This window comes from Arctopsyche grandis, chromosome 9 (genome assembly GCF_051622035.1).
Source record: "Arctopsyche grandis isolate Sample6627 chromosome 9, ASM5162203v2, whole genome shotgun sequence".
Taxonomy (NCBI): domain Eukaryota; kingdom Metazoa; phylum Arthropoda; class Insecta; order Trichoptera; family Hydropsychidae; genus Arctopsyche; species Arctopsyche grandis.
In genome coordinates this window covers 30,644,887-30,658,799 of record NC_135363.1, presented here as the reverse complement: position 1 = coordinate 30,658,799, position 13,913 = coordinate 30,644,887, and the positions used below count along the sequence as shown (strand labels likewise).

The 13,913-nt window shown below is 31.2% G+C and overlaps 2 protein-coding genes across 2 annotated transcripts in view; both read left to right on the top strand.

Moving 5' to 3' along the window:
- Nucleotides 1-9,150, top strand: part of Tomosyn (syntaxin-binding protein tomosyn) — a 325,351-nt gene extending 316,201 nt beyond the window's left edge. The window contains exons 21-25 of the mRNA XM_077438881.1: nt 918-1,164; nt 2,261-2,369; nt 6,032-6,127; nt 6,201-6,325; nt 8,495-9,150. Coding sequence (XP_077295007.1) covers nt 918-1,164; nt 2,261-2,369; nt 6,032-6,127; nt 6,201-6,325; nt 8,495-8,757 — 840 coding nt within the window. The 3' untranslated portion in view covers nt 8,758-9,150. The remainder of the gene's footprint in view (nt 1-917; nt 1,165-2,260; nt 2,370-6,031; nt 6,128-6,200; nt 6,326-8,494) is intronic.
- LOC143917399 (uncharacterized) overlaps nt 1-13,913 on the top strand; it is a 557,584-nt gene that overhangs the window by 478,694 nt on the left and 64,977 nt on the right. The gene's annotated exons all lie outside the window — the stretch shown is intronic.

The window sequence follows — 13,913 nt, the reverse complement described above, 5'->3', positions numbered from 1 at the left end:
TTATTATGTATTATTATATCAAAACTATTGTATTATATATATATTCAAAGCATGTAAACCAAAATCCAAATTGAAAGCATTGAATACTGTCAATTGCTCAAAATCTCACCATGCTTGCCTTTTTTACAACAAATTACTTACTTCACAAACAGCTTACTTAAAGTGCACCAACAAGCAATTACTTGCAAATTAATTTTATGAAAATATTTTTCCTCAAATTTATCAGCTTTATCTGCCACATTTGGACAAATTTTTCAATTTTTATTATTATTAATCGTTTCAAACGGCCACTTTTATTATACTAACTTATCGACGGTGCTAAACTTTTGCAAGTTGTATAAACAGTTCATCCCCCAAAGACGTAAATGACTTGATAATCATCGAACAGCTTCAAAAAGGCAAAGATGAACAATCAAGTGCTATTGTAAATATTCTGATCCAAGTGCCATTTTTTGGGGATCGCACTGAATTTGCAACTTAAAATATGTACAGCACACACATAGGCATAACATGAAGCGAAATTCTAACACAATATTTAATAATTAGAGATATACTCGCTTTGCCACATACATTATTTAATGAAAAACGCTTTTTAGATTGTAAATCTAATGTACGAGCATGGCATGTGAGGTATTTATGAGTGTGCGAGGATGTAAAGTTGTGAATGTCGATATCCAAATTACTAATTTAATTCATATTATATTCAAGAATGTTTTGTTTGTATTTTTTCATTTGAATATTTCGTGTACATAATTTGCATTGTTCGAAATTTATATTTTTGTCGATGAAATTTTAATTTTTAAGATAATCTGAAATCTGGTATGTTGGTGTGAATGTGATTTTTATACTCTTTGTGTGTCTCTATCGACTTTCGGTCTGTTTTTGCAAATGAGTTGTGAGTTTTACCGAAATTTCAGGGCCGAGAAAAGCGCGATCGCACGCCGACGAAACAACAGAGTAGCGGAAGCGGAACCAGCAGTAGAATGAGCCCGACACCGGGTGCCAGTTCTAGTGATAGTGGATTGTGTTCCGACAGACAATTCGTTGTAATAGCATCGGAGAAACAAGCGAGAGTGGTCGCCCTGCCTAGTCAAAACTGTGTTTACAGACAACAGCTCGTCGACACGGACTTCGTAGTCAAAGCCGAAATTGTCAGTATGAAAGGCAAGTGTCAAATTTCAAGCATCATTATTCTAACATACATACATACCTTTATACTCAGTGGTGTCATCTAATTTTATTTTATTACAATCAATGTACACTCGTCATTACAGATCGCTCCAATGCGACGAGTGTACGATAATGGTCAGACAACGTATACAGTACGTTCAATAAACATCGAATACAATAATTAATCAAGTACAGAAATAATAATCATAGAAACATCTATGGATTATTTTTAGATTTTGTGCACAATTATTATTACAATTTTTATACACATAATAAACACGAAATTATAGAGACAGCTATAGATTTTTTGACAACAGGAAATGATCTATTACCAATTTTCAGGAACCGTTTCAACAATGATCAGATAAAATTGGCAAACTCTGATAGAGAAACGATTGATTTGGAGTCACAAAACCCCCAAATCTAATCAGCAGTTTATTGGCGAATCGAACGAGTGATCGTAGTGGTGCTAAATATTTATTTATAGTAGTTTTGGACCATTGTGGCTTTACAGGAAGAACCTAATGCGCCACAATGGCCTACATTTGATTAAGAAAAACAAAAAAAAAATAAAATAAAAAGCAAAAATGCAAAATCAGAAAAAACATGATAAAATAAAAAATAAAAATAATAAAAAAAAAAACCACATAAGAAAAAGAATAAGTGTACAAGAGTGTAAAAATCAAAAATGAAATCCAAAAATCACATTCTTAGTTTCATATTAACAAAAGAAATATAGTACATAAAAATGTACATAAGGAGAAATAAAAAGAAAAAGTAACATAAAATAAAACAATATATAAATAAAAATAAAATCATAGCGAGGCCCAAATGGAAGAGAGTAGATCAAGATTCCACTCATACATCACATTCAAATTCAAATATATACGCTACCATTAAGCCAAACTGCTGGCAACAACTTTTAATATCCGCAACAACTTGTTTCCAACAAAAAACTAGATATAAATCATGAAGTCGAATTTTCTTTTGTCATATTTGTCTTTTCTCAAAAATATTCCATCACTAATAACACAACTCTGGATGACAGCACTGTTAGATCAGTAGTGTAATTTTAATATTTATTTTACAGATAGCGTTTGCCTTATTTGCTACATTTCATCGGGGCATCTATTCGCCTACAGTCTACCGTCGTTGAGACCGCTAATTGACATCAATTTCCTACCTTTGTCAGAGTTAAGGTATTTGATGTACCACGAAAACAATACACCTTACACTTATTTGAATTGAAATACAACACACAGAAATGAATATATTTCATACGAGAGTATTTTACACAATTAGAACAATTCACACTGCTATTTAGACGGCGTGGTTTTTGACAATACAAGTGATTCGACATTCATTTGTTAAAAATTTGGGAGTAACTTTCACTACTAAATGTTTTATAAGTTTCAAACTTAGGTTTGTACCGTGAGAAAGATAGTTTGCACTCATCAAGTAGGAATCGATCCCAAACAATCCACTAATTTACTAACTTGGGTCCGTATTCCAAACACACTTGCATTTTTACGTTGTAATTCTTTCCTCCTTGACCTATATGTATGTATCTGTAATAAATAAAAAATATTTCTTCCCTTATTTTTAACAAACCACTCATTCTAAAAACTTACACTATTGAATCCTAATTAATGTGATAACATGTTTAGTTTAAGTGTTGTGAATAATGTATCTAACATTATTTCAAGTAGTAGCAAGTTTCACAGCGATGTGAATCATCATCGATACATTTTTGTTTATCAATGGAGTCGCGTGTGAAATTTGCTACTTCATCTTGCACTTTTCAAAGGCCAACTAATTGCATCAATGCTGCCTATAAACTTCAAACTGTGTATATGCATATTAAATTGTCATGCACCTACAACTATCAGCTTTCAACTGTAGCGTCAAAATGTTATAATTAATCTAAACAAGAAGAACTCTTTCCTTCAGTTTTATAATGCTAATGAGAGCTGATATTGTTGTAATATAATATATGCAAAAAATTAACCAATAATGTAAACAGTTTCATTTTGTATATAGCAAAAACTATCAAACAAAAATATGTACATATGTATATTATTGGTTAATTTACATGTACATCTCTATACAGTGGTATTTTTCAAAAAATAATCTATTTCATATAATAATTTCTCAAATTAATTACAAGTTATCTATCTAGTTAAATTATATGCACATTATTTTTTGAAAAAAATCATCACTGTAGTAGTAAAATTTTCCTTTTTAACTAATTATTTTAAAAAAATCACCCTTTTTGTAAACTTGTTTAGAGAGAGAGCACCCTATCGGCTGTTTTTAATTTATTATTATTATTTTTCGACGAATTTTTACCATCTTTGATTATTATTATATTATTATTACGCTCCTTTTCCAAGATGACTCTTATTATGATTTCAAGTTTTCAATGGCATACATAAATACACAATTATTATAAACATCAATTGTACAAAGTTTTATATATAAAAAAAGTATTGTAAATATGTTAAATTCTTAAAAAGAAAAATTAAAACACCAAATAATATTTGAATACCAAGTATTATAGTTGCATATCAAACATCACTCAATAATACACTTCTCTATACGAAACATTGGATGTTTATAAATTATATTAAAAATGGATGAAAACTATTGATAATCATTAACGAGAGCATAACCGTTTATATCTTCCGAGCTAATTAAGTGAATACGTTTTTCTATTATTTTTAATTCCCCGTTGTTTCTTTCCCCCCCCCCCCTATTTATATATATATTATATATAATATACATATATTGATTAGTTTATATACAAGACAATATTTTTTTGATATATATATAAATGATATAATTTGATATTATATATATATATATTAAATGGCTGACGAGTCCGCTCTCTTTCTGTTCCCGAGCTGTTTCCATTGTATAACCCAATTATGCATACTACTAATTAATATTTGACTAACCGTTAACCACCTGTAATGCTGTTTGTACGTATGTATGGTTTGTGCGGTGTGTAGTTTCCAGACACAGTGCAAACAGGGAGGGATCGTAGATCCAATGCTATCCATTTGGGGACAACAGCTCATAGTTAACGAGGACACCGACCAGTAAGTCCCAAAATATAGCCATCTTAGGTACACAAGCACCCAGTACCATATTTGTCACTTTTGATTCATTATCAATAAACGTTTGGTACTTTATATGAAATTATTCTCGTACACAAACTCATTGACACACACACACACACACACACATACACTGATTACTCTACTTACTATATACTTACAATATTCTAAAAAATATATTTTTAATATGTTTATTTTGTTCTCATACATACATACATACATAGTATATTATATTATGTTTAATTATAATTTTATCATTATTGAAGTATCAAAACTTCACAAATAGTAAACTTTGATCCAAAAAAATCTAAAATTTGTCATAATGACTATTCTCTATTTGATGCCGTGGTCCTTTTTATTAATATAATACGGGATGAGTCAGTGATATGTACATACATATGTTTGCTATTGTAGTTTAGGTTTCCATTTGCTTGTTTATTTTTTTTTTTGTCAGAACGAATATTTAGCTTCTGGTCTAAACATCATACTAAACAGAACACTTGCAAGATGTTCTGTAATCAATTGTAAAGCATTATTGAAATAATAAGAGGTTAGTAAAAAAATTAACCTTTTCTTTATAATTCTAGTGAATTCCGTGTGCCACTTAATGTCAACTAGTTGATAATATAATATATTTTGCATTAATGTTAAAGTATATTAATGTTATGCTATAACTAGTGTTTTACCCGATGAAATGTCATCGCATGGGTGTTGGCATATTAAGTTATTAAATAAAAATAAATAAAATAAATTTGACCGCCCTGTGTTTGATCTGCACGCGGTCGATTTTTTCCCAAATACCTTTTAAATGTATTTAATTTAATATTTATATTTAATTGTTTAATTTGAAAAAAATGGTAAAAACTACCTACCTACATATGTATATAAAACACCAATAGAAAAATTTATTAATTCAATAAATTTTCAATAGATGGCGGTAAATTGTCTGCTAAGCGGAAACATTAGTAGCGATCAGTATATATAGAAGTTTTTTTCTCTTGATATTGTATTCGTATATACGTTTTCGCAGTGGTTTAGCTGTGACATACATATTTATGTCGAATCGAAACGACTATTATAGTACGGCGAGTTTTATCTGAGACAGATAGACACACACACGGAATAGCGATATTATATATATATGTATATATGAAAGTGATATTGGATCAAAGTATATTTTTACGTATTGCTATTTTTTATTTTAACATACTTAACAAATCGTTTACACTACAAAGCTACTGATGCAAGCATTTGATTGCTTTGGAGCATTTATTATATAATATATATTAAAAAAAAATACAATTTAATTAATTTCTGCTTATTGCACGATAATTTATATAACATTTTTTTATTAATTATATATATATATATAACGTGAGTGTAATTAGTTAATTGCACTGCTTTATCACTTTTAACGATAACACCTAAAAACAACGATAAATATTTTTAATGTTCTTTCTGCACTACTACTTAAAAATTTTCACTACTTTTTCACAAGTGCACAAATTTTTCAAACACAGTATATATTTAATAAATATGACTATTTCGCATGTCATCAATGTTATTCTTGCTGTTTTCTTTCGATTGGAGCAATATTTCAAAATTTATCAGCACAAAGTTTGATATTTTTACTGTTATTTTATATATTTTTGAAGCACTTCAGTTCAAATCAATATATTATAAATATATATTAAATGGAAAAAGTTTCGACGACTCTAATCTCTGTTAAAATATGATTTCAGGATAGCAAGAACGTTTTGCTTCAGCAATAAAGGACACGGACTGTATCTATCGTCACCGAGCGAAATACAAAAATTTACCGTTGACACGGAATTTAGGTGACGAGTCGAACTTAAACTTATAAAAATGCTTGTTTCTTTTTGTGTTAGTGTTAATTGATAATTTTTACAGTCAAACCGTCAATGAAATGATGGGAGAACTGTTTCTACCTCGAGATATGCCCGAACAACCCAAAGAGAGTTTCTTCAAAGGTTTATTCGGAGGAGGGTCTCGTCCGCTCGACAGAGAAGAATTGTGTAAGTTGAATTGAATCATCATAAATCTAAAAGGCTTATTTTAGACTTTCATACAAATTACTGTGGTCTTTCTCATCTTTGAGATATCCGGAAACTTACACTTGTCGTTTTAGAAATAAAACATGGAGGAAAAGTTTGATAGGGCGATAAATTGAAACGACGAGAATATAATTAGAGTGTACTTTATTCTATGACTGACACACATATGAATGTTGTTTTTAAATTTGTAATCATCACGTGTCAGTATTGATGTGATAAGTTGTATGCAGCCCCGGTCCGAGGATATATGGCGCCCCTAGGCAGATTGGTTTCAGTGCCCCCCCCCCCGAAATTTTTAAACAATAAATTCCATGAGGTTCTTGAAATTTTATGTTGAAGAAAAATATATTAAGACAAAAACAAAAAATAAATATGAAGTTTTTATTCAAAATAGGCTCGTTTTATGTATAAAAATAAATAAAATTCGGATAACTATGAACAAATTCGGTAATGAGGAGATTAATTTATATTCAATAATGAAATGAAGAATTGACATTTCTTCTTTCTAATATGATTGGTTAAGATATTTAATTTCGTGAAGCAAATTCATCTCTGATATCGGTATTTTATATAAAATACAATTCCAAATTACCATTTGAACCGACGACAGTTTGCTGTTTAACAAGTTTTATTCGCGAGTCGTTGATATTTGACAGTCAACGCCTGCGTTCTTTGTAAATTATAATATTGTTGCGTAGAGGTGGGTGGAGGATCCAAGTAAAAGGCCAAAGTCGTTCCACAGCATTTATTGGTGATTAAGGAGATACACACACTGGCAGTGCTCCGTCCAGAATGTCCAGATATCGCCTAAGTACCGCCTTATAACGGATAGGTCTCTCAGAGCATCTTCGACGTCCGGTTTGTTTACCTATTGTTATGGTCACGTACTAGATGTACCACGGAAGTCAGTCCCATGCTACCGCTGTGGGTTCTGAGAACTCTACCGGAATGCGACCGAGTTACCGCTACCCCCGCTAAGTGCATTCGGGGGTATCTCATTGTTAGCCGACATGTACTTAAGCCTGGAGATAATCCTCGAAACCAATTATAACGGTCACACAGTCTCTGGGATGCTACTCGGCCCAATCCGATTGCACTTACTCGGCGGTGTACGTAACAATAATCATTATTTTTTTATTCAAACCATTCGTCTGCAATTCTTTATTCCTACCATTTCTAGTTATGTATACGAACATCTTGAGAACATTTTGTGGCATCATTCTAATTTGTATGAAAGTCGCATAAAAAATGAATCCAAGTTCAATTGAAAGACAAGAAACTGTTGATGCAAATGGGAGATTTAGTCTTTAGCCATCCTGTTTGTGTGGTAGTTGCTTCTTTTTACAAAAATGTTTTAGTTTTAACCTACCTTAGAGTTGTTTATATCAGGTGTCACATTGTCTAATGATCGGGAAATGGGAACCGTATATAATCTGAAGTTTAAGTGCATTCGGGGGTATCTTATTGTTAGCCGACATGTACTTAAGCCTGGAGATAATCCTCGAAACCAATTATAACGGTCACACAGTCTCTGGGATGCTACTCGGCCTAATCCGATTGCACTTACTTGGCGGTGTACGTAACAATATTTTACAATCAGTATTGTTACTTCGATTAGAAAAATTAAGTTGAATATAGAATGTTTTATAAGTACAAAGAAAGCCAAATTGTTTATTTTTTCAATTTAATAATCAAAAAAAGAAAAATGGGGCCCTAGGCACGTACTAGTCTGCTGCACCCGGTTGTATGCCAAATATACTGATAAGATATAGAAAACGTACGGAGTATGTGAAAAGTTTGAAATAACAATTTTAGGATCATCTAGCTAAAATAATGGAAAAGTACATATCGTCAGTCCGGAAGAAAAACGTCACAAGTCAAAATGTGTCTTTTTTTCAATAGAGACGATTGAAGTTTGAACAAGTTCTTACTTGTGACGTACTTTACTTGTGACGTTTTTCTTCTGGACTGACGATATGTATTTGAATAGTATCCGGGGTGTAAAAAGTTACAAGGAAAATAACATGAGCGAGATAAGAAAGAAAAATATGTATGTGGAGTTAGATTAATGAATGTTGCTTTGAATGGAGATGACTTTGTAATAAATTTTGTACTATTTTCACTTTTCAGTCGGAGAAGGAAGCGGCAAACCAAACAGGACTGTGGCCAAACAAATCCCAGTGCCTTCCACGAATGTGGAGCAGCTGAACACGCGAGCAACGTCTGCCGCATCAGAAATCTCCCGAGCTCATATGCTCGTCCTGGAGAGAGGTGACAAGCTGAGTCAGCTCGAAGACCGCACGGAGCGGATGCACAATAACGCGCAAGAGTTTGGCTCGACGGCCCACCAGCTCATGCTTAAATACAAAGACAAGAAATGGTATCAGCTGTGAATTGGCACGTTCGTTAAACTTTAAGGAAAAAAATCAATACCAGAGAAGTACATGTATGTACTTGATCGTTCACACTCCAATCGGCGAAAGTTGAGTGCATTTCGAGATGCACCGATCAAACAATCGCTATCTTATTCCGAATCGGACATACATGCAATGCTTTTACTAATATGCATTATATATAAATAAATAAATTAATGATATTGCAACGGCTATACAGCAATCGTCAATATAATATACACACGCGCGCATTCACAATGATTCAAATTGTGATTTTTTGCCGATAAAAAGGAGGATTTCAAAATTGTACATATAGTAAATACATATATGATAATATTATATCAGATAATATTAAACAGAGCATTTTGATTTTCACTACCCCGCCCCTTATATAAAAAAAATGTTGTTTGTTACACACAATATGTACGAACGTGTGTTTTTTTGCTAATGAAATTAGCAAAGAACGGTATGAATTCTATATTGTACATATACATATTGAATTGTATTATTAGCAATTTAATTGTAAATATTCTTTATTTCTTTATATTTTATTAAATAATATATGGTGCTTTATGCTAGTGTCATATTTTACATATTATATATATACATATATATATGATGTGTTATATAAGCGTCTGTTTCGTTTCGAGAGTTTAAAACCTTTGCGTTTTATTTTTGGTTTATATTTACATATATTGAGATTGTTAAAATTTATAATACATATATATATATATATTTGAAAGTATTTGACATCTTTTAAAAGAAATGTACAGAAATTTAATTATGCGGCTTCCATATATATATATATATATTACATATACATATATATATATATATATATATATATATATATATATATATATATATATATATATATATATATTATTATAACATATTGTGAAAACTTTTCTGTGATGTTACATACATAGTGACAATAGTTCAAATAGTTATTCTGTAAATTTAAATAATAAATTGTAATTCATTAATATTTGTTCACTACCTAATTATCGTATATGTTTGTAGGAATTTAGAACTTAGATTATTTTATTATTATGGAAAATGTCACTGATGAAAACACTCACCGAACTCATTCAAGTATTTCAAACTTCACCGCGATCTCTTTTCATTATTACGTGCTTAGCACTATATTTAAATTAATAATAGTCTTTAAAGAGCGTTTCATTCAATATATAAACAATGTCCATATTATTTTTTGTCCGAATCACATCTCAGACAATACGATATTGTATATTATATAAGACAAACTCTCCGGTTATAAAATACAGATATGTGATAAAAATAATGAATTATTAAAGCTCGTTTTGCGATTTCAAATTTGAATTCACAAAAAAAGTGTTAGGTAGTAGAAGTGAGTATGAATTTTTAAATAGTTACAATTACAGTGATTAAATTTTTATATAAAAAATATATACATAATATATATCAAATGGTTTTAAACATCATTCAAAGTTTTAATCATAAAAAATACTGTTAATGAATACTCAATAAAAAAAAGTAATTAATGCAAATTACTCGTTTACATACATTTTATGAATTTTACTGCTATAAAGTTACAAAACACTGGTTACAAAATGGTTTTGTTATTGTTACTTATATATAAATATAAGTTTTATAAAGTGAGTAACCTGTAACCATATTGTTTTAAATGGCATCAGCATTTTTATACGTGTCTGAACAATCGACTTGACATTTTAAAAACGTGTTGCACATATTTTACATTACACTGTGATAATAATAAAAAAAAATTATATACCACTGCATTACAAGTCAGCTTTGCGGTTCTAAGTTGTGTGCGAATACATATACATATACCTAATATATAAAATTAATTACACAAGCAAATAAATAAAAAATGTACAATAGTACCGTTTTAAATTTTCGCCACACAATGTGGTCACTATATAAAGAAACTGTTAATCAGTTATTATGTATACCTACTGTTATAATTACACAATTTAAAATCTATATCATGCTACTTTTACAAAGATGGCAATATGTACGATTAAAATTTAAAGCATCGTAGCTTAGAATTTTCAATTAACCCGCTTCGAATTCTCTATGAGCGCAGCAATTACATTATTCCGATTGCTTTGAGGTTCATATTTGCTTGAAATTTGGTAAGGTCAAAAATATATTTATATTATATGCATAGAGCGGCAGAAGAAAGAATATATAACGTTATTAAAAAGGAGATGGTTACTTAATATATGTATGTGTTAAATAATTATTAATTTATAAGCATCAGCGTATCGTTTATTTTGTGATTTAATTTTAAATGTTATGATAAATTCATGAATTTCATCTAGTCTATGAGAATTTAGAAATTCGTTGATAATAATGAAAAAGTTTTTCTGATATACATTATTATTTCAAGAAAATATTGTTGACGAGGTATTTTTATAGGCATTTTAAAGTACGTTTATAAAATAATGAAAAAAAAATAATAATTGTTATACATGTAAAATATTCTTGTTAGTAATCTTAAACTTCAATTTTTATTGCACAATAACTCTAGGCCATAGGTTATTGAATTGTGTATTATAATGAATATTTTGTGTACAGATAATGTGAAATATATAATTTAGGCTCATGCTCATATACTATAGATTATTTAGATTGAATAGTTGTTATATAAATAAATATATTAAAATTATTATATGATAATACAAAACAATGCTCTTCATACATTTGAAGTCTTTTTATTTCCCATTCACCGCTATTAGAAGAATTTAATTTTAAGTTAGAAGAATTTAATTTTGAATGAATCATTATACGGTCACGACAATAACTCACAGGTCAATAAATTTGAACCAAGACAAATTTAACAATACTGAAATACTCTTAATTATTAAGATTAACTCCATATCTCAATATATCACATTATTAATTTTAACTAAGAAACATTTGTTTAAAAAGAAAAATTTGATTTATGATAGCAAATTGAGTGCTGTGCAACGTTCCCCATCCCCCACACAATAAGCACACATAAATATTGCAAAGTAAAGTTTCCTTTGCCAGATTTTAGTTTTGCTCAAATGCACTAAACCATCACAAAGGTTTTACTATGCTCATCAGTAGAGGTAGGATAGTCACAGTGCTATCTTATCCCCGGTCTACAGTGTCACAAAATAGACTTTCCAGTTTGGGAACTCAATCTATTGAAAATGATAGAAAATGATCGCTGAAAATCTTGATTTTTCAGCGATCCTAACTACGCCAAATTCCTAGCTACGCCACTGGATTCGGAACCCTCCCCGCACACGGTAATCGGATTATTTATATTATTAGCATTCGGTAGATAAGGATACTCTCAAATAGAAAAAAAAATTTGAAAATTGGTAAATAAAAACGATTATTTTAGTTTTCTGAGATTGTCACTATGCTTTGTTAAATTAAAGTAATAATGAATTGAATGTTTCTAAATTTGTTTTTTATTTGTAGTATCGATATGTTTACTAATTTTTAATACCATTCCAGCTTCTAAATTAACTTCCCTTTTCCATTTGCTTCCTTTTCTAGTAAGGTGTTGGGCTTCCACCTTCTCGTGGTCCTCACCGAAGAATACTTTTAAATCTTTTAAAGTACTGACAAAGAAGAGCCTTCCGGCATGTAGTGTGTTCGACATTAGAGTCGAAATTAATTATGTAAAAATGCATGTATTGTAAAAATTGTACAAAATATTTTGCAAAAAAAATTGTGCCAAATCGAGCGTACCGGCACCTCAAAATTTAGCACTACACCATTGATTATAATAAATACATTATAAATGGATAAAGAATAATAATAACAAAATAATGACTATTGTGACCTGACAGATTGCCCCAATGCGTCACGCCAGTCTTACAAAAAAAACAATAAAAATAAGAATCTTTCATCGCATTCAAACAGAATCGTGTTGAATCTCATAAAATGTTCATCTATCACATTAAGGAACCGGATAGCCTTTACAAGAGACGAGTTATTGAAAGCAGACGTTTTCGCAGCAATAGGTTGTAAAAGTAGACGATGACGCAAAGCTCTACCGCATCCAGGCGCCCAAAATTTAACTTCCAATAAAATCGAAGGGTTAGCAATACTTTCCTTTAATACTTCAAAGAAGTATTTGGAAATGGCAATAACTCTTTAGTACGCGGGACAGATGTGTTGACCGTGTCCCAGTCTAAAAATACACCCTTTGTGTTTGTAAGAGGATCATTTATTTTTGTTCAGTTGTTACAATGGTAATTGTATGTACGAAGAAGTTGAGCTTCGGAGAAGTGAGCTGGTTGAACTCCAGAGGTTCACTCTAGCGTCTGGAGCTGCTGCGTCGGTTTATGTACGAAAGTTTTAAGCGTGTCGTGTGCAGATGTCTTTGTCTTCGTCTTCAGGACACGTGTTTTATCCGTATGTTGACCTCAGCTCTGGGCATCGTTTGTTTTATAGCTATGGCATCGTTCATTTAAGAATGCGGTCACTGCAGATACAATGTATCCTTACACGTGTGCTACGTGCAGACGTATTTGTCACCAGGATACGTGTTGCAGTTGCATGGTGACATCACTGTTGGGTTTCGTTCGTTTTACGATCGAGCGATGAACTCTTCTGGAATAATCAAAGGGGACGTTGTCCTCGAGTAGCGATTAGTTCTGCATTTTTGTACAGGGGCGATGATGATGTCATCGTAAGACTTGTGTATTGTTGTGAAATATATGAAATCACAGTTTTTGATTCGAAATAGCACAAGTTGTGCTATATTCCTACAACTCTTCTCGAAGATAGTGATTAGTATTTCATACGGAGGTATTTTGGCCAAGGTTGACTTAACGTGTTCGAGCAGAACGCAATGATGTATGTGTACGGACACCAGGGGTTCTCAATCGAGATGCCACTTGATGTCGTGATGTTTGTATAGATCGTGGTAAAGCGTGGGCGAATGGCTTTCCTCACGGTGTCTTCCTTCGTCGTCTGTGGTCTAGTCTCTGGTCTCTGCTAATGGCTGCTCTGCTCTCTATCTCCCTCTCTAGTACCGTGTGCGGTATGTAAGCGTGATGTTGGGAGATGGAAAATGGTAGGACATTGTATATAATGACAACAGTTCGTAAATTTGTTTTGTATGCAACTATATTTCAAGTTAAATGTACAGAGAGCAAGCAGGG